This window comes from Bombina bombina, chromosome 6, assembly GCF_027579735.1.
Source record: "Bombina bombina isolate aBomBom1 chromosome 6, aBomBom1.pri, whole genome shotgun sequence".
Lineage (NCBI taxonomy): Eukaryota > Metazoa > Chordata > Amphibia > Anura > Bombinatoridae > Bombina > Bombina bombina.
Window position 1 is genome coordinate 1,155,130,334 of NC_069504.1, and position 22,703 is coordinate 1,155,153,036.

General features: G+C 39.8%; 1 protein-coding gene across 1 annotated transcript in view; it reads left to right on the plus strand.

The window, feature by feature from the left end:
- The first annotated feature begins 20,458 nt into the window (after positions 1 to 20,458).
- RERG (RAS like estrogen regulated growth inhibitor) overlaps positions 20,459 to 22,703 on the plus strand; it is a 113,815-nt gene continuing 111,570 nt past the window's right edge. The window contains exon 1 of the mRNA XM_053719729.1: positions 20,459 to 20,492. Within this exon, the coding sequence (XP_053575704.1) occupies positions 20,459 to 20,492 (34 nt within the window). The remainder of the gene's footprint in view (positions 20,493 to 22,703) is intronic.

Sequence of the window (22,703 nt, forward strand, 5' to 3'; positions counted from 1 at the left end):
CGCCGCCGGTTTTTACGCGATTTTGGTATTATATAAACGGCGACGCATATAAATGTGGCACATATATTTCACCCGTCACCCGCAATTTTTACTCCCATAAGCTAACATAGAACCGCGTCACAAATCGGTATCAAATATTTAGCGCAAAGGACTTAGGTGGAGAAAAAAAGAGACATTTTACTCCATTTTCACCTCGCCACACAAAGGCAGCCGCAGCAAGCCTTGCTCTGAGTATGTGAGCACTGTAAATATTAACACCTAACGCATGCGCAATATCTATCTACCTGTCAACCGCAATCCCCCACCACAATAACTAATAAAGTATATTAACCCCTATATCCACCATCAAACCCACATCGCAACTAATAATTAAAGTATTAACCCCTAAATCCGCCAACCCCAACATCACAAACTACCTAATAAATGTATTTACCCCTAATTCACCATTAACCCACAACACAATAAACCTAATAAACTATTAACCCCTAATCTGTCAAACCCCACAACGCAAATAACTAATCACTAAGCCCCCTAACCTAACACCCCCTCTTTTGCTCTTTTGCAGTGAAAAAAATTCTAAGTCCCCCCTAACAGTAAAACCCACCCCCCACCAAACCCCCCAAAATAAATAAACCTAACACTAGAAAACCTAAACTACCCATTGCCCCTAAAGGGGCATTTGTATGGGCATTGTCCTTAAAAGGGCATTCACCTCTTTTACTGCCCTTAAAAGGGCATTCAGCTCTTTTAAGAAGGCCCATAACCCTAATCTAAAAAAAAAAGAATGTCCTGTTCCAGGCGGTGAAGTCTTCTTCCAAGCGGGGACTGGTTCTTGAAGTCCAGCGGTGAAGTCTTCTTCCAAGCGGGGACTGGTTTCTGAAGTCCGGTGGTGAAGTCTTCTTCCAAGCGGGGACCTCTTCTTTCTTCATCCAAGACCAAGCTGGAGCGGAGATGAGCTCGGAGCAGGACCGCAGAGCCATGGTGCGTGGAGGATCCTCTTCATATGATCTCCGCCGTACACTGAAAAGTGAATTCAAGGTACGCAATTAAAGATGGCGCCCCTTGAATTCCTATTGGCTGATTTGATTCTTCAAATTCAAATCAGCCAATAAGATTTCAGTAGCTCTCATCCAATTGGCTGATTTAAATGTGAAGAATCAAATCAGTCATTCCCAGCCAATAGGAATTCAAGGGACGCCATCTTTAATCAAGTACTTTGAATTCACTTTTCAGTGTACGGCGGAGATCATACAAAGAGGATCCTCCAAGCTCCATGGCTCCACGGTCGCCAGTTCTGCTCTGCGCTTATCTCCGCTCCGGCTTGGTCTTAGATGAAGAAAGAAGAGGTCCCTGCTTTGAAGAAGACTTCACCGCCGGACTTCAGAAACTGGTCGCCGCTTGGAAGAAGACTTCACCGCCTGGAACAGGACCTTCTCCGCCGAACTTCAGGAACCGTGAGTACCAACCTGGGGGTTAGATTTAGGGGCCTATCTATCAAGCTCCGAATTAAGCTTGACATCCCGTGTTTCTGGAGAGTCTTCAGACTCACCAGAAACACAAGTTATGGAGCAGCGGTCTAAAGACCACTGCTCCATAACCCTGTCTGCCTGCTCTGAGCAGGCGGACAGGAATCGCCACAATTTAACCCGATCGAATACAATCAGGTTGATTGACACCCCCTGCTGGTGGCCGATTGGCCACGAATCTGCAGGGGGCGGCGTTGCACCAGCAGCTCTTGTGAGCTGCTGGTGCAATGCTGAATACGGAGAGCGTATTGCTCTCCGCATTCAGCGAGGTCTTCCAGACCTGATCTGCACTGTCGGATCAGGTCCGCAAGACCTTTCTTAAATAGGTCTCTTAGGCCTAGATTTAGAGTTTGGCGGTAGCCGTGAAAACCAGCGTTAGAGGCTCCTAACGCTGGTTTTAGGCTACCGCCGGTATTTAGAGTCACTCAAAATAGGGTCTAACGCTCACTTTTCAGCCGCGACTTTTCCATACCGCAGATCCCCTTACGTCAATTGCGTATCCTATCTTTTCAATGGGATCTTCCTAACAACGGTATTTAGAGTCGTGGCTGAAGTGAGCGTTAGACATCTAACGACAAAACTCCAGCCGCAGGAAAAAAGTCAGTAGTTAAGAGCTTTCTGGGCTAACGCCGGTACATAAAGCTCTTAACTACTGTACTCTAAAGTACACTAACACCCATAAACTACCTATGTACCCCTAAACCGAGGTCCCCCCACATCACCGACACTCAATTAAATTTTTTTAACCCCTAATCTGCCGACCGCCACCTACGTTATCTTTATGTACCCCTAATCTGCTGCCCCTAACACCGCCGACCCCTGTATTATATTTATTAACCCCTAACCTGCCCCCCACAACGTCGCCGCCAGCTACCTACACTTATTAACCCCTAATCTGCCGAGCGGACCTGAGCGCTACTATAATAAGGTTATTAACCCCTAATCCGCCTCACTAACCCTATCATAAATAGTATTAACCCCTAATCTGCCCTCCCTAACATCGCCGACACCTAACTTCAATTATTAACCCCTAATCTGCCGACCGGAGCTCACCGCTATTCTAATAAATGGATTAACCCCTAAAGCTAAGTCTAACCCTAACACTAACACCCCCCTAAGTTAAATATAATTTACATCTAACGAAATTAATTAACTCTTATTAAATAAATTATTCCTATTTAAAGATAAATACTTACCTGTAAAATAAATCCTAATATAGCTACAATATAAATTATATTTTCATTATAGCTATTTTAGGATTTATATTTATTTTACAGGTAACTTTGTATTTATTTTAACCAGGTACAATAGCTATTAAATAGTTAAGAACTATTTAATAGCTAAAATAGTTAAAATAATTACAAATTTACCTGTAAAATAAATCCTAAACTAAGTTACAATTAAAACTAACACTATACTATCAATAAATTAATTAAATAAACTACCTACAATTACCTACAATTAACCTAACACTACACTATCAATAAATTAATTAAATACAATTGCTACAAATAAATACAATTAAATAAACTTGCTAAAGTACAAAAAATAAATAAGAACTAAGTTACAAAAAATAAAATAATATCTACAAACTTAAGAAAAATATTACAACAATTTTAAACTAATTACACCTACTCTAAGCCCCCTAATAAAACAACAAAGCCCCCCAAAATAAAAAATGCCCTACCCTATTCTAAATTACTAAAGTTAAAAGCTCTTTTACCTTACCAGCCCTGAACTGGGCCCTTTGCGGGGCATGCCCCAAGAAGTTCAGCTCTTTTGCCTGTAAAAAAAAAACATACAATACCCCCCCCCAACATTACAACCCACCACCCACATACCCCAAATCTAACCCAAACCCCCCTTAAATAAACCTAACACTAAGCCCCTGAAGATCATCCTACCTTGTCTTCACCTCACCAGGTATCACTGATCCGTCCTGGCTCCAAAATCTTCATCCAACCCAAGCGGGGGTTGGCGATCCATCATCCGGTGCCTGAAGAGGTCCAGAAGAGGCTCCAAAGTCTTCATCCTATCCGGGAAGAAGAGGCGATCCGGACCGGCAACCATCTTGATCCAAGCGGCATCTTCTATCTTCATCCGATGACGACCGGCTCCATCCTGAAGACCTCCACCGCGGACCCATCTTCTTCCGGCGACGTCCAACTGCAGAATGACGGTTCCTTTAAGGGACGTCATCCAAGATGGCGTCCCTCGAATTCCGATTGGCTGATAGGATTCTATCAGCCAATCGGAATTAAGGTAGGAATATTCTGATTGGCTGATGGAATCAGCCAATCAGAATCAAGTTCAATCCGATTGGCTGATCCAATCAGCCAATCAGATTGAGCTCGCATTCTATTGGCTGATCGGAACAGCCAATAGAATGCGAGCTCAATCTGATTGGCTGATTGGATCAGCCAATCGGATTGAACTTGATTCTGATTGGCTGATTCCATCAGCCAATCAGAATATTCCTACCTTAATTCCGATTGGCTGATAGAATCCTATCAGCCAATCGGAATTCGAGGGACGCCATCTTGGATGACGTCATTTAAAGGAACCGTCATTCATCGTTCAGTCGTCGGCCAGGATGGATGTTCCGCGGTGGAGGTCTTCAGGATGCTGCCGCTTCGCTCCGGATGGATGCCGCTTGGATGAAGACTTCAATCGGATGGAAGAACTCTTCTGCCCCGCTTGGATGAAGACTTCAGCCGGATCATGGACCTCTTCAGCCCCCCGCTTGGGCTTGGATCAGGACATCGGAGGAGCTCTTCTGGACCGATCGGTGAACCTGGTATGGTGAAGACAAGGTAGGATGATCTTCAGGGGCTTAGTGTTAGGTTTATTTAAGGGGGGTTTGGGTTAGATTAGGGGTATGTGGGTGGTGGGTTGTAATGTTGGGGGGCTTGGGTATTGTATGTTTTTTTTTACAGGCAAAAGAGCTGAACTTCTTGGGGCATGCCCCGCAAAGGGCCCTGTTCAGGGCTGGTAAGGTAAAAGAGCTTTGAACTTTTTTAATTTAGAATAGGGTAGGGCATTTTTTTATTTTGAGGGGCTTTGTTATTTTATTAGGGGGCTTAGAGTAGGTGTAATTAGTTTAAAATTGTTGTAATATTTTTCTTATGTTTGTAAATATTTTTTTATTTTTTGTAACTTAGTTCTTTTTTATTTTTTGTACTTTAGCTAGTTTATTTAATTGTATTTATTTGTAATAATTGTATTTAATTAATTTATTGATAGTGTAGTGTTAGGTTAATTGTAGGTAATTGTAGGTAGTTTATTTAATTAATTTATTGATAGTCTAGTGTTAGGTTTATTTGTAACTTAGGTTAGGATTTCTTTTACAGGTAAATTTGTAATTATTTTAACTATTTTAGCTATTAAATAGTTCTTAACTATTTAATAGCTATTGTACCTGGTTAAAATAAATACAAAGTTAACTGTAAAATAAATATAAATCCTAAAATAGCTATAATATAATTATAATTTATATTGTAGCTATATTAGGATTTATTTTACAGGTAAGTATTTAGCTTTAAATAGGAATAATTTATTTAATAAGAGTTAATTAATTTCGTTAGATTAAAATTATATTTAACTTAGGGGGGTGTTAGTATTAGGGTTAGACTTAGCTTTAGGGGTTAATACATTTATTAGAATAGCGGCGAGATTCGGTCGGCAGATTAGGGGTTAATAATAATATGCAGGGGTCAGCGATAGCAAACAATGGGGCTGCGTTAGGAGCTGAACGCGGCTTTTTTGCAGGTGTTAGGTTTTTTATCAGCTCAAACAGCTCCATTGTTTCCTATGGGAGAATCGTGCACGAGCACGTTTTTGAGGCTGGCCGCGTCCGTAAGCAACTCTGGTATCGAGAGTTGAAGCTGCGTTAAAAATGCTCTACGCTCCTTTTTTGGAGCCTAACGCAGCCTTTATGTGGACTCTCGATACCAGAGTTATTTTTATGGTGCGGCCAGTAAAACGCGGGCGTTAGTTTTTCGGGTCGTTACCGACAAAACTCCAAATCTAGCCGTGTGTCTTTTTTAAACATTTTGGGGTTTTTTTTGGTTTTTTTTAGATTAGGGTTATGGGCCTTCTTTAAAGAGCTGAATGCCCTTTTAAGGGCAGTAAAAAAATTAATGCCTTTTAAGGGCAATGCCCATACAAATGCCCCTTTAGGGGCAATGGGTAGTTTTTAGACAAAGGATCTGTGTTATTATCCATAATTGAAGTCGTATCTGTCACTATCAAATACATTTTTGTTTTCTGAATGGTAATTATATACCATTAAATTGCTCCAATTTGTTTTCTTTTCTTTTCAGCTCTCGTGGTAAGGTTTCTAACAAAGAGATTCATCTGGGAGTATGACCCAACTTTAGGTAAGTTTAGATTAAAACCAATATTTATTTATTTGAAAGCAACAAAGTTATTCACACCTCTTGTTTTTGTATCAGGAGTAATATTTTATCAGGGGCATATCTTAACAGGGACATATCTTAACAGGGGTGTATCTTATCAGGGGCATATCTTAACAGCGGTATATCTTATCAGTGGTATGTCTTATTAGGGGTATATATTATCAGGGGTATATCTTATCAGAGGTATATTTTTTCAGGGGTATATCTAATCAGGGGTATATCTAATCAGTGGTATATCTTATCTGTGGTATTATCTTATCAGTGGTATATCTATCCGTGGTATTATCTTATCAGTGGTATATATTATATGTGGTATTAGCTTATCATGAGCATATCTTATCCATTGTATGATCTTATCAGTAGTATATTTTATCCGTGCTATTATCTTATTAGGAGTATATCTTATCCAGGGTATTATCTTATCAGTAGTATATCTTATCTGCGGTATTATATTATCAGTAGTATATCTTATCTGTGGTATCTAATCAGTGGTATATCTTATCTGTGGTATTATCTTATCAGTGGTATATATTATCAGTGGTATATCTTATCTGTGGTATATGTTATCAGGAGTATATCTTATTTGTGGTATTATCTTATCTGTGGTATTATCTTATCAGTGGTATATCTTATCCGTTGTATATATTATCAGTGATATATCTTAACCATGGTATTATCTTATCAGTGCTATATCTTATCTGTGGTATTATCTTATCAGGAGTATATCTTATCTGTGGTATCTTATCTGTGGTATTATATTATCAGTGGTATATCTTATTAGTGGTATATCTTATCAGTGGTATTATCTTATCAGGAGTATATCTTATTTGAGGTATTATCTTATCCATGGTATCATCTTATCAGTGGTATATCTTGTCTGTGGTATTATCTAATCAGCGGTATATAGTATCCGTGGTATTATCTTATCAGGAGTATATCTTATCCGTGGTTATATATTATCAGTGGTATTTCTTATCCATGGTATTATCTTATCAGTGGTATATCTTATCTGTGCTATTATCGTATCAGTGGTATATCTTATCCATGGTATTATCTTATCAGTGGTATATCTTATCCGTAGTATTATCTTATCAGGAGTATATCTTATTTTTTGTATTATCTTATCCGTGGTATCATCTTATCAGTGGTATATCTTGTTTGTGGTATTATCTTATCAGCGGTATATCGTATCTGTGGTATTATCTTATCAGGAGTATATCTTATCAGGAGTATATCTTATCCGTGGTTATATCTTATCCATGGTATTATCTTATCAGTGGTATATCTTATCTGTGCTATTATTGTATCAGTGGTATATCTTATCCGTGGTATTATCTTATCAGTGGTATATCTTATCAGTGATATATCTTATCCATGGTATTATCTTATCAGTGCTATATCTTATCCATGGTATTATCTTATCAGGAGTATATCTTATCTGTGGTATCTTATCAGTGGTATATCTTATCCTTGATATTATCTTATCAGGTGTATATCTTATTTGTGGTATTATCGTGTCCGTGGTATTATCTTATCAGTGGTATATCTTGTCTGTGGTATTATCTTATCAGTGGTATATCTTATTTGTGCTATTATCGTATTAGTGGTATATCTTATCAGTGGTATTATCTTATCAGTGGTATATCTTATCCGTGGTATATCTTATCTGTGGTATTATCTTATCTGTGGTATTATCTTATCCGTGGTATATCTGATCTGTGGTATTATCTTATCAGTAGTATATCTTATCTATGGTATTATCTTATCAGTGGTATATCTTATCCGTGGTATTATCTTATCAGTGGTATATCTTATCTGTGGTATTATCTTATCAATGGTATTATCTTATCAGTGGTATATCTTATCAGTGGTATATCTTATCTGTGGTATTATCGTATCAGTGGTATATCTTTTCCGTGCTATTATCGTATCAGTGGTATATCTTATCCATGGTATTATCTTATCAGTGGTATATTTTATCCATGGTATATATTATCCATGGTATTATCTTATCAGTGGTATTATCTTATCCATGGTATTATCTTATCAGTGGTATATCTTATCAGTGGCATATCTTATCTGTAGTATATCTTATCCATGGTATTATCTTATCAGTGGTATTATCTTATCAGTGGTATATCTTATCCGTGGTATATCTTATCCATGGTATTATTTTATGCGTGGTATTATCTTATCTGTGGTATTATCTTATCAGTGGTATATCGTATCTGTAGTATATCTTATCCATGGTATTATCTTAGCAGTGGTATTATCTTATCAGTGGTATATCTTATCTGTGGTATATCTTATATGTGGTATTATCTTATCAGTGGTATATCTTATCTGTGGTATTATCTTATCAGTGGTATATCTTATCCTTGGTAGATCTCATCTGTGGTATATCTCATCTAATGTATTATCTTATCAGTGGTATATCTTATCCGTGGTATATCGTATCAGTTGTTTATCTTATATGTGGTATTATCTTATCAGTGGTATATCTTATCCATGGTATTATCTTATTAGTGGTATATCTTATCCATGGTATATCTCATCTGTGGTATATCTCATCCATTGTATTAACTTATCAGTGGTATATCTTATCTGTGGTATTATCTTATCAGTGGTATATTTTATCAGTGGTATTATCTTATCAGTGGTATATATTATCTGTGGTATATCTTATTTGTGGTATATCTTATCAGTGGTATATCTTATCTGTGTTATTAGCTTATAAGTGGTATATTTTATCTGTGGTATTATCTTATCACTGGTATATCTTATCACCAATATATTGTATCCATGGTATTATCTTATCAGTGGTATATCTTATCTGTGGTATATATTATCTGTGGTATGATTGTATCCGTGGTATATCTTATATGTGGTATTATCTTATCCATGGTATTATCTTATCTGTGGTATATCTTATCCACGGTATTATCTTAGCCATGGTATTATCTTATCTGTGGTATATCTTATCCACGGTATTATCTATATCTGTGGTATTATCTTATTAGTGGTATTATTGTATCCGTGGTATATCTTATCCGTGGTATATCTTATCTGTGGTATTATTGTATCTGTGGTGTATTATCTTATCAGTGGTATTATCTTATCTGTGGTATATTTTATCTGTGGTATTATCTTATCAGTGGTATATATTATCTGTGGCATTATCTTATAGTGGTATAGCTTATCCGTGGTATATCTTATCAGTGGTATTATCTTATCAGTGGTTTATCATATCCATGGTATTATCTTATCGGTGGTATATATTATCTGTGGTATGATTGTATCCGTGGTACATCTTATCTGTGATATTATCTTATTTGTGGTATTATCTTATCTGTGGTATATCTTATCCATGGTATTAACTTATCAGTGGTATATCTTATCTGTGGTATTATTGTATCTGTGGTATTATCTTATCTGTGGTATTATCTTATCAGTGGTATATCTTATCTGTGGTATTACCTTATCAGTGGTATATCTTATCCGAGGTATATCTTATCTGTGGTATATCTTATCTGTGGTATTAGCTTATCAGTGGTATATCTTATTCGTGGTATATCTTATCTGTGGTATGATTGTATCCGTGGTATATCTTATCTGTGGTATTATCTTATCAGTGGTATATCTTATCCGTGGTATTATTGTATCTGTGGTATTATCTTATCAGTGGCATTATCTTATCCGTGGTTATATCTTATCTGTGGTATATCTTACCTGTGGTATTATCTTATCAGAGTATATCTTATCCATGGTTATATCTTATCTGTGGTATATCTTATGCATGGTATTATCTTATCAGTGGTTTATCTTATCCATGGTATTATCTTATCTGTGGTATTACCTTATCAGGAGTATATCTTATCTGTGGTTAGATCTTATCAGTGGTATATCTTATCCTTGGTAAATCTTATCCATGGTATTATCTTATCAGTGGTATATGTTATCTGTGGTATTATCGTATCTGTGGTATATATTATCCGTGGTATTATCTTATCTGTGGTATATCTTATCTGTGGTATTATCTTATCAGTGGTATATCTTATCCATGGTATTATTGTATCTGTGGTATTATCTTATCAGTGGTATTATCTTATCTGTGGTATATCTTATCTGTGGTATTATCTTATCAGGAGTATATCTTATCCGTGTTTCTATCTTATCCTTGGTATATCTTATCAGTGGTATTATCTTATCAGTGGTTTATATTATAGTGGTATAGCTTATCCGTGGTATATTTTATCTGTGGTATTATCTTATCAGGAGTATATCTTATCCGTGTTTATATCTTATCTGTGGTATATCTTATCAGTGGTATTATCTTATCAGTGGGGTTTTTTATCCGTGGAATTATCTTATCTGTGGTATTACCTTATCAGTAGTATATCTTATCCATGGTTATATCTTATCAGTGGTATATATTGTATCCATGGTATTATCTTATCAGTGGTATATCTTATCTGTGGTATTATAGTATCTGTGGTATATATTATCCATGGTATTATCTTATCTGTGTTATATCTTATCTGTGGTATCTGTGGTATTATCTTATCAATGGTATATCTTATCCGTTGTATATATTATCCATGGTATTATCTTATCAGGTGTATATTTTATCAGTGGTATATCTTATCAGTAGTATATCTAATCCGTGGTATATCTTATCACTGGTATTATCTTATCATTGGTATATCTTATCCATGGTATTATCTTATCAGTGGTATATCTTGTGATTGATATTATCTTATCAGTGGTATATTGTATCCGTGGTATTATCTTATCAGTGGTAAATCTTATCTGTGGTATATCTTATCCGTGGTATTATCTTATCAGTGGTATATCTTATCCATGGTATATCTTATCTGTTGTATTATCTTATCAGTTGTATATCTTATCAGTTATCTTATCCGTGGTATTATCTTATAAGTGGTATATATTATCCATGGTATATCTTATCCATGGTATTATCTTATCAGTGGTATATATTATCTGTGGTATATCTTATCCATGGTATTATGTTATCAGTGGTATATCTTATCCATGGTAAATATTGTCTGTTGTATTATCTTATCAGTGGTATATCGTATTTATCGGGTTCTTGTAAAGCACGGCTATTCACCCATAAGGGTCTCAAGGCGCTTTTGCAGTTCAATCGAAGAGCCAGGTCTTGAGGTCCTTTCTGAACTTAGTTAGGGTGGTAGCTTGTCTGAGGTGCAGCGGAAGGTTGTTCCAAGTCTTGGCTGCCAGGAGAGAGTAGGATCTGCCTCCCGCTGTGGTTTTCCTGATGCGGAGGATGACTGCGAGGGCTTGGTCGGCCGATCGAAGTTGTCTGGCAGGGGTGTAGAAGGTAACGCAGTGGTTCAAGTATTCAGGACGATGTTGTGGAGGGCCTTGAATGTGTGGGTTAGAAGCTTGAAGGTTATTCTTTTGTTGATGGGGAGCCAGTGCAAGTCCTGCAGGTGTTTGGTGATGTGGCATTGACGAGGGATGTCAAGGATTAGTCTGGCCGAGGCGTTCTGGATGCACTGTAGTCTCTTTTGGAGCTTGATGGTGGTGCCGGCGTAGAGTGGGTTACCATAGTCCAGTCAGCTTCTGACGAGGGCGTGAGTGACAGTCTTCCTGGTCTCGGTTGGGATCCATTTGAAGATCTTTCGCAGCAGGTGAAGTGTGGGGAAGCATGCAGAAAAGATGGCGTTGATTTGCCGGTCCATGGAGAGCAATGAGTCCAGGATGACAACTAGATTTTGTGCATGGTTTGTGGGGGTTGGAGGGTGTCCGAGGGCTGTGGGCCACCAGGAGTTATTCCAAGCGGACGTGGTGGGACCGAGGAGGAGGATTTCAGTCTTGTCTGCGTTCAGCTTTAGGCAGTTGTATCTCATCCAGGTGGCGACTGCTGTCAGCCCTTCGTGGACATTTGTCTTGGCGGTGGTGGGATCACTGGTGAGTGAGATGATTAGCTGGGTGTCATCGGCGTAGGAGACAATGTTGAGGTTGTGTCGTCAGGCGATGGCGGCGATTGGTGCCATGTAGATGTTGAATAGGGTGGGGCTCAGCAAAGAGCCTTGGGGTACACCGCAGCTGATTTCTGTGGGCTTGGAGGTGAAGGGTGGGAGTCTAACTTTCTGGGTTCTGCCGGCGAGGAAGGAGGTGATCCATTCCAGGGCTTTGTCGCGTATGCCGTATCGTGTAGTCGGTTGTCAGTTGCAAAGGGTGAGGTGGGAGACAGTGTTGAATGCTGCTGAGAGGTCTAGGAGAATGAGGGTGGCGGTCTCTCCTCAGTCGAGTAGGGCAAGGATGTCATCTGTGGCGGCGAGGAGGGCAGTCTCAGTGCTGTGGTTGCTTCTGAAACCGTATTGGGAGGGGTCCAGGGTGTGGTTGGCTTTGATGTAGTCAACGAGTTGCGCGTTGATGGACTTCTCGATGACTTTGGTCGCAAAGAGGAGCAAAGAGATTGGGCGGTAGTTCTTCGGATCATTGGGGTCAGCCGTGGGTTTTTTCAGTAGGGGTTTTAATTCTGCGTGCGTCCAATCATCCGGGAAGGTGCCGGTTTCGATGGAGCAGTTGATGGTGTTGCAGAGCTCGGGGTGATGGTGTCACCCGCTTTGTTGAAAATGTGATGTGGGCATGGGTCCGAGGGTGCTCCGGAGTGGATCGATCTCATGATTCTGATGGTGTCCACTGTGGTGAGGGGGCTCCAGATGGTCCATGGGGGTTAGGCGGTGGTGTATTTGGGTGAGGTATTGGTGGGAGTTGGTGGGTAGGCGGTGGTGGGTGAGTTCTGGGGCGCGAGGCTGTCATAGATGTCGATGATCTTGCGGTGCAAGTACATTGCGAAGTTATTGCAGAGGTCCTGGGAGGGCAGGATGTCGTTGGTATCGCTGTTGGGATTGGAGAATTCCTTGATGACTGTGAATAGCTCCTTGCTGTTGTGGACGTTGGCATTGATTCTATCTTAGATGGCTGTCTTCTTGGTGGTTTTGATGAGGTGAAGGTGGGTAGAGATGGCTTATTTGTAGGCTGTTTTATTTGAGGGGGTCTTGCTGGATCTCCAGGTCCTTTCCAATCACCTGCAGTGGTGTTTGGAGTCCTGGAGGGCAGGGGTGAACCAACTAGCCTTATTGGTGGGTTGGCAGTTGGACGGTTTCTTGAGAGGGGCGAGGGTGTTGGTGCAGTCTGTGAGCCAGTGGTGGAGGTTGCGGGTGGAGGAGTTGGCATCTGTGGAGGTAGCTGGGGGGCACTTGTTCAGGGGGGAGTGCAGTTGGTCTTCGGTGATGTTGTTCCAGTTTCTGCGGGGTGGGTGGTGCTGCCAGAGGTGTGTGGTGGGTTTGTTGAAGGAAAAGTGTATGCAATGGTGGTCGGTCCAATGGAGTTTGGTGATGTGGTTGACTGAGATGTGGTTGCCTGCAGAGAAGATAGGGTCGAGTGTGTGTCCAGCTAAGTGGGTTGGGGAGTTGACGAGTTGCTTTAGTCTGATGGTTCCAAGGTTTTCTAAAAGGCTGGCGGTGTTGTGGTCATTGGGGTTGTCTAGGTGGAAGTTGAGGTCACTGAGGAGGATGTAGTCTGTTGAGGAGAGGGGATTGGGGTGTGATGAGGTCAGTGATGGAGTCGCAGAAGGCAGGACAAGGTACGGGAGGTCTGTAGATGAGGGTGCCACTGAGGGTGGTGTTGGGACTGACCTGGATCTTGAAGTGTAGGTGTTCCAGGCCTGGTGAGTGGTAGTCGGAGCTGGTTGTGACGTGGAGGGAGTGTTTGTGGACGATGGCGATGCCTCCTCCCAGTCGGTTGCTGCGGTCCTTGTGTGAGATCTTGTATCCGTCGGGGATGGCGATGTTAGGCATTGATGTGGGGTTCAGCCAGGTTTCGGTGAGAAAGGCAACATCTGGGGAGGTGGAGTTGAGCAGGTTCCAGATTTCGATGGCATGCTTGCGGATGGAGCGGGTGTTGAGGAGGATGAAGTTGATGTGGTTGTTTTTGAGTGAGGTGACTGGCAGGTTAGTGGTTTGGAGGGAGGAAAAGGCGCGTGAGGTGACTGGCAGGTTAGTGGTTCGGAGGGAGGAGAAGGCGCAGTTGCGGCAGGTGAAGGGTCCTATGGCGTTATCTTATCAGTATTATATCTTATCCATGGTATATCTTATCTATGGTATTATCTTATCAGTGGTATTATCTTATCAGTGGTATATCGTATCCATGGTATTATCTTATCAGTGGTATATCTTATCTGTGGTATTATCGTATCCGTGGTATTACTTATCCATGGTATTATCTTATCAGTGGTATATCTTATCCGTGGTATAGCTTATCTGTGGTATTATCTTATCAGTGGTATATCTTATCTGTGGTATATCTTATCTGTGGTATATCTTTATCTGTGGTATTATCTTATCTGTGGTATATCTTTATCTGTGGTATATCTTATCCGTGGTATTATCTTATCCGTGGTATTATCTTACCAGTGGTATATCTTATCCATGGAATATCTTATCTGTGGTATTATCTTATCAGTGGTATATCTTATCCATGGAATATCTTATCCGTGATATTATTGTATCCGTGGTATTATCTTATCCGTGGTATTATCTTATCAGTGGTATATCTTATCCATGGTATTATGTTATCCGTGGTATATATTATCCATGGTATTATCTTATCAGTGGTATATATTATCAGGGGTATATCTTATCCGTGGTATTATCTTATCAGTTGTATATCTTGTCTGTGATATTATCTTATCAGTGGTATATAATATACGTGGTATTATTTTATCAGGAGTATATCTTATCCGTTTTTATATCTTATCAGTGGTATATCTTATCCATGGTATTATCTTATCAATGGTATATCTTATCCGTGATATTATCTTATCAGTGGTATATCTTATCTGTGGTATATCTTATCCATGGTATTATCTTATCAGTGGTATATATTATCAGTGGAATATTTTATCCATGGTATTATCTTATCCGTGGTTTATCTTATCCATTGTATTATCTTATCAGTGGTATATCTTATCAGTGGTATTATCTTCTCAGTGGTATAAATTATCCGTGGTATATCTTATTCATGGTTTTATGTTATCAGTGGTATATATTATCCGTGGTATATCTTATCCATGGTATTATGTTATCAGTGGTATATATTATCTGTGGTATATATTATCCGTGGTATTATCTTATCAGTGGTATAACTTATCCGTGGTATATCTTATCTATGGTATTATGTTATCAGTGGTATATATTATCAGTGGTATTATCTTATCAGTGGTATATATTATCAGTGGTATATCTTATCTGTGGTATTATCTTATCAGTGGTATATCGTATCTGTGGTATTATTTTATCAGGAGTATATCTTATCCGTGGTTATATCTGATCAGTGATATATCTTATCCATCGTATTATCTTATCAATGGTATATCTTATCCGTGGTATATCTTATCTGTGGTATATCTTATCCATGGTATATCTTATCCATTATGTTATCAGTGGTATATATTATCTGTTGCATTATCTTATCAGTGGTATATATTATTAGTGGTATATCTTGTCTGTGGTATTATCTTATCAGTGGTATATCGTATCCGTGGTATTATTTTTATCAGGAGTATATCTTATCTATGGTTATATCTTATCAGTGGTATATCTTATCCGTGATATATCTTATCCATGGTATTATCTTTTTTTTTGTGAAAAACTTTATTTATTCAAAGAGCATATATCAGTGTTCCCTGCAAGTTTAAAGTTATATTGAAAAGTGGGTATATTTTTTTTATCTGTTAGCCAGATAAGTTCCGTTTTGTCGGTATTCATTTTATATACAGATATTTGACTAAAGTCATTGATAATGTCCATTAATTTAGGGATATTAATTTGGGGATTTTGTACATACAGAACCATGTCATCTGCAAACAGTGATAAATGGAGAGTGGTTGCACCTAGTTTGAGGCCTTCAGTTCGAGCTCTAATTATTGTAGCTAAGGGTTCAAGAGCTAGGTCAAAGAGGAGGGGTGACAGAGGACAGCCCTGCCTCGTGCCTCTTTCCAGGATGAAAGGTTGTGAAAGAGCCCCATTGACCACAATTGCTGCCTGTGGGTTGGAGTATATCATGTGCAAAGCTTCGACAAAGGGTCCCTCAAAACCGAACCTCATGATAGTCACGAATAGATGGTCCCAAAGGACTTTGTCAAAGGCCTTTTCCGCGTCTACTAGTAAAACGCAGGCCTCATCCATCATTGTTGTTTGCTTCTGTGCTTGTATGTTCCAATAGTGGCTTAGAATAATCTGTAGTGTTCTTACATTCTTTACTGCTGACCTGCCCTTCACAAATCCCGTCTGGTTATCATGTATTATGTCTGGCAAGATCAGTGCCAACCTGTCCGCTAAAATCTTTGTAAGAACTTTGTAATCAGAGTTCATAAGTGAGATCGGCCTGTATGAAGCTGTATTAAGGGGGTCCTTACCTGGTTTGGGTATTAAACTAACATTAGCCTCAGTAAATCTCCCTGAAAATGCTACTTTACCCCCCAAGATATGGTTGAAGAGCTTGGCCAGGGTTCCTGCCACTTTGTTTTTGAGCAGTTTGTAGAATTCCCCCGGGAGTCCATCAGGCCCCGGGGCTTTTTCTAAGGATAGTTTATCTATAGTTCTTTCAATTTCCTCGACCGAGATGTTGGCATTTAATGCTTGACGCTGACTCTCTGAGATCTGGGGAAGTGTGACATTCTCCAAAAAATTACTTCTACGCAAGGGGTCTACTTCTTGAGTTTTGTATAACTCTGTAAAATATTCTCTAAATACTTGTTGTATGTTCTTTGTATCTGTTATTATGTTGCTTCGATTTTTAATTGCTGTTATGATGTTTGGGGTTTTAGCTAATTTGGTTATTCTAGCCAACATCTTTCCTATTTTATTCCCATGTCTATAGAATCTGGCATTTGCCCTTGTCATGGCTCTAGCTGCAGTTTGCAGAAGGAAGGAGTCTCTCTGATCTTTAACCGATCTATATTTAAGTCTATTTATTTCCGTAGGATTACGCAGATATCGATTCCTCGAGTTGAGAAGTTGTTTTAGTAACAAGTCCTCTCTCGTACGTTTTTGTCTCCTAGAGGCAATTACATAGGAGGTGACCACTCCCCTGAGTACTGCTTTACCTGCCTCCCAGAAGAGGAGCGGGTTATTGCTATGTCTAGAATTTAAGTTACAGTAGTCTAGCCATTTCCCCACCAAGTGATTTTTTAGATTTGCATCGTGTATCAGAAAATTCGGGAAGGTCCATCTGTCTCTTTGTGTTTGAGTCATGTCAGTTTTAAGTGTAAGTGAGATTGGGGCATGATCTGAGATAGTTGGGTTATCTATGCTTGTCTTTAGGATTTTCGCATTTAAAGTTGGGGAAGTCAAGAAAAGGTCTATACGAGAAAGAGTGTCTTTAGTGGGTGCAATGCAAGTATAGCTTTTTGTCTCTGGATTCCTCTCTCTCCAAACATCTATGAGTTGGAGCGCATGTTTAAATTTCTTTAAAATCATAGAGTCTCTCCTCACATTGTGTAGTCTACTGGGACCAGATAGAGTCCGCTGTGGGTTTCTATACCTATCTGCAGGAACCTGTGGTGCAATATTGTAATCACCTCCCAAAATCACTGGTGCATCCGCTATCTTCAGAATATATGTCCTTAAATTACCCCAGAATTCTTTTTTATGAGTATGTGGTCCATATATGCCCCCTAATACCAAAGAGAGTCCCTCCAGGGTTATTTTGAGAAGAACAAATCGTCCTAGGGGGTCTGAAAAAGTTTGGGTGATCTTGTAATCTAGGCCCTTTCTAAATAAGAAAGCGACTCCTCTAGCTCTGCTACTTTCGTATGGCGTATATATTACTTCTCCTACCCATTGCTGTTTGAGTTTTTGATGCTCACTAGGCTTTAGGTGGGTTTCCTCTAGTATGGCTATGTCTGCCTTTCTGGATTTTAGGTATTTAAGGATGGCCTTCCGCTTTATGGGCGATGTGATGCCACCCACATTCCAGGATACAATATGGACTCCCATGATTATTGTGTGTCACACTTCCCTTGCTACGTGTATGATATGTATTGTCTATCTATAAGAGGAATGGGTTTGAGCTGACACCCCGGAGAGTTACCTGACTGTAAGGTGTTGATAAAGCTTTAACTCCAACTCTCTAATCAATTCGGCTTAGAAGATCAGAAGGAGCAATAAGGTCTACCACTACTTCAGGAAGGTCCTGCTGTAAAAGATAACAAACAAGCAAAACCAAACAATACGAACATAAACAGTTGAGGCAGGGCACTGCAAACAGTTGTAACAGAACAGGTTAACAATATGAACAATATGAACATTCAAAGACCCTCCCCCCCCCCACCCCCCACCCCCCGCACCCCCCATGAAAAGGATATAGAGCCAATGCCAAGCCAGGCCTGGGCAGCTTTGAGTAAGAGCAAGGAGTTCCCTTATCAGCCTTATCAAATCATTTTCTTTCCTCAAGCAAGAGTTTTACAAAAGTTTCATAATAAGATTGAGTTTATCTGGACACAGTCCCATTAGTTCTCGTCGTCTTCGAGTTCGTTTTCGTTCAGCTCCTCTTCTAGATGGGCGTTTCTCCTTAGATTGTGGGTCCTCATGAAGACTTTAAGTTATAGTACATTTTCAACGATTTTTGGGCCTTGTGCCGTTTGTATCCTAAGGCGGGCCGGGTATAGGAGAGCTATGGATTCCCCTTTTTCCAGTAGTTCTTTGCAATATGGCGTAAATTCTCTCCTCTTTTTTGATACTTCAGCGGAATAGTCCTGAAATAGATGAATTCTGCTACCTTCATGGGTCAAGTCAGATGTTTGCCTATATGCTTTCAGGAGCAGAGCCTTGTCCTTAAAGTTGAGGTATTTTATCATAACTTGTCTGGGCTGTGCGTTTTGCCCTTTCTGTTGTTGTGAACCAATCCTGTGAGCTCTTTCAACTACACAGGGAATGGCTGCGGTTGTCAGGCCTAGTAGCTTAGGAAGTGTTCTTTCTGAAAAGTCAACGAGATCTGAACCTGGGATGGTCTCGGGGAGGCCTACTACTCGATTGTTGTTTCGCCTCGACCTATTCTCTAGGTCGTCTAACTTCTCCTGGAGGAACTTATTTTGTCTTTGCAGCTGTGCAACATTCAGTACGGATTCTCTTTGTTGAGATTCAGCATCAGAGACTCTTTGCTCGACTGTAGTGAGTCTAGAGGAGAATACTTTCAGATCAGTGGTAATAGTGTCCAGCCCTGTCTGTAGCTGCTCTATTTTGGGGAGGAACAGCGCTGAAAGCTGTGATACAATTTGATGGGTTTCCTGTGATGTTGATTCCAGAAGTTCAGATGCTGAAATTGGTGGAGAGTGAACCTCTGCTTGACTTTTAAGTCTTCTATCATTCTGACGCTGCCTACTTGCCATCTTGTCAGTTCTTTTATTGTATAAAGTATAATATCTTTGCATGCAGAATGAGGCTTGCCCTAGCACCCACTAACACAGCAGGGCTAATGGCGCAGTAGAAATAAAAGACAGAAAAGGAGGCGATCTTCTCATGCCTTGATTATTCTGATAGTGATCACTCTTGTAAGCTATTGAGGTTGTGTTTGAGGATAGTTGTGCTTCGCAGATAACTTTCAGGATATGGCTGAGATAAAACTGTCAGCTTCTCATTTTACTTCAGTTCTGAAACTTTGGCCATAGATATGTGTGTATGAGGGGGATGTGGGAGCCAGGGGGGCCCGCAGCGGGGGGGGGGGGAGACCGGGAGTTTCTACTCCATATCCACTGCCATCGTCAGTAATGTATAGAAAAAAAAAGGGGTTCTTTTCTCAGGAGTACCTTGATCAACAAAATAGCTCTTTATCCCTGCAACCACTGACTTAAGATGTCTGGCGTTGTTGTGTGGCCCACGATCAAATCAATGGATGTCACCTCTTTGTCCCCACTATTTGCAGGGGTCTTCAAGCAGATCTTTGCAGGGCTAATAGTATGATTATTTGTGCACACAATACCCCTGATATGACAAACAGGAACTGCGTTAAATAAAGAAAAAATTTCCAGCTTGAATTATGGTGCGCACCCCACGTGTGTTATTGCTCACTCTCTTTCTGTGTCTGTAATATGGCAGTTATTGATTGTAAGTCTTTTGTGTGGAGCGTAGTCTATTCCCCCTCACAGACGAAGAGTTAAGTCCCAGAGAGAGTGTGTGTGAGACCGGAGTGATGAGGAGGGTTTGTTGTTCCCAGCACCTGCGTGTTAACACTGAGGCCTGTTCCCAATATGGCTGCTGTAAGCTTGCTGCGCCACTTACCCGCAGGATCAAGTTCAGTGATCTGCGTCTTATTAGGAGTTTGATTCCCTTCCTCGCTTAATCTTTGACTCCAGCTCTGTACTATTCTGTGACTGACCGTTGTCGGGGAAGGTCCGGTCTCTGTGATCGCTGCCGCGATCTTGTCCCAGCTGTATTGTATATGGACTGTCGGCGGGGGAGCGGGATGTCAGGCTCCTCACTTTATGGTGTCCGGGCAGGTGAAGGAATGTATCCCTGCCAAGGATTGTAGTGTTACCGGGCACTTTTAGGGAGTATTCAGCAAGTTTGCCGGCTCATAAACACGGAGCCCAGCAACCCTGCGTCCTCCTGAAGCGCGCGCCCACCGGAAGTCCTCCATGGTATTATCTTATCAGTGGTATATCTTATCTGTGGTATTATCTTATCAGTGGTATATCGTATCCGTGGTATTATCTTATCAGGAGTATATCTTATCCATGGTATATCTTATCCATGGTATTATCTTATCAGTGGTATATCTTATCCGTGGAATTATCTTATCAGTGGTATATCTTACCCATGGTATATCTTATCCATTTTATTATGTTATCAGTGGTTTATCTTATCCGTGATATATCTTATCTGTGGTATTATCTTATCAGTGGTATATCTTATCAGTGATATATCTTATCAGTGGTATATCTTCTCCGTGGTATATCTTGTCTGTGATATTATCTTATCAGTGGTATATCTTATCTGTGGTATTATCTTATCCGTGGTATTATCTTATCAGTGGTATATCTTATCAGTGGTATATCTTATCTGTGGTATATCTTATCCGTGGTATTATCTTATCAGTGGTATATCTTATCCATGGTATTATCTTATCAGGAGTATATCTTATCTGTGGTATTATTTTATCTGTGGTATATCTTATCCGTGGTATTATCTTATCAGTGGTATATCTTATCTGTGGTATATCTTATCCGTGGTATTATCTTATCTGGAGTATATCTTATCTGTGGTATTATCTTCTCCGTGGTATATCTTGTCTGTGGTATTATCTTATCAGTGGTATATCTTATGTGTGGTATATCTTATCCGTGGTATTATCTTATCAGGAGTATATCTTATCTGTGGTATTATGTTATCTGTGGTATATCTTATCCGTGGTATTATCTTATCCGTGGTATTATCTTATCAGTGGTATATTTTATCAGTGGTATATCTTATCAGGAGTATATCTTTTCAGTGGTATATCTTATCCGTGGTATTATCTTATCTGTGGTATTATCTTATCCGTGGTATTATCTTATCAGTGGTATATCTTATCAGTGGTATATCTTATCTGTGGTATATCTTATCCGTGGTATTATCTTATCAGTGGTATATCTTATCAGTGGTATATCTTATCTGTGGTATTATCTTATCCGTGGTATTATCTTATCAGTGGTATATCTTATCAGTGGTATATCTTATCTGTGGTATATCTTATCCGTGGTATTATCTTATCAGTGGTATATCTTATCAGTGGTATATCTTATCAGTGGTATATCTTATCCGTGGTATTATCTTATCAGGAGTCTTATATCAGTGTCATTCCTATAACAAAAGCATTCAGCAGGAATATGCTAAAATCCCTAGCTCTATTTAGCAGTGCACTAACCAGGCACAACATTTCTCTTACTTATTAGTTTTACAACAAGTCACCCTTGGGTTTGTACCTTATTATATTTAGATATTAAATAGTGACCTAAATATAGATATGTCCCAAATATTATTAAACCCTAGGTCTCCAGCAGATCAGCCAGATTATGAATTTTGAGCGCTATAGGGAAATTAACGAACGCAACATTTTCGGCATTATTTCACCTCCCTATAGCGCTGCTATTATAAGTTTACAAAAAGCAGGCTTGTGCGGGCGATATGGTGGCGGTGAGCTCCATCCCGCACTGAAATCAAGCACTTCTTCTGACGTGCTCGTGCACAATTTCCCCATAGACATCAATGGGGAGAGCCGGCAAAAAAAAAGCCTAACACCTGCGATTGCGGAAACAAAAGACCCGTAACACATTGATGTCTATGGGGAAAGAAAAAGTTACGTTTAAACCTAATACCCTAACAAAAACCCCACATCTGAACACCCCTAATCTTAATACTTATTAACCCCTAATCGGCTGCCCCTAACATCGCCACCACCTACATAAAGTTATACCCCTAATATGCTGCCCCTAACATCGCCGCCACCTACATTACAGTTATACCCCTAATATGCTGCCCCTAACATCGCTGCCACTTACATTACAGTTATTAACCCCTAATCTGCTGCCCCTAACATCGCCGTCACTTACATTACACTTATTAACCCCTAATCTGCCACCCCCAATGTCACCGCCACTATACTAAAGTTATTAACCCTTAAACCAAACCCTAACATAACCCTAACCATAACCCTAACCCTAATATAATTA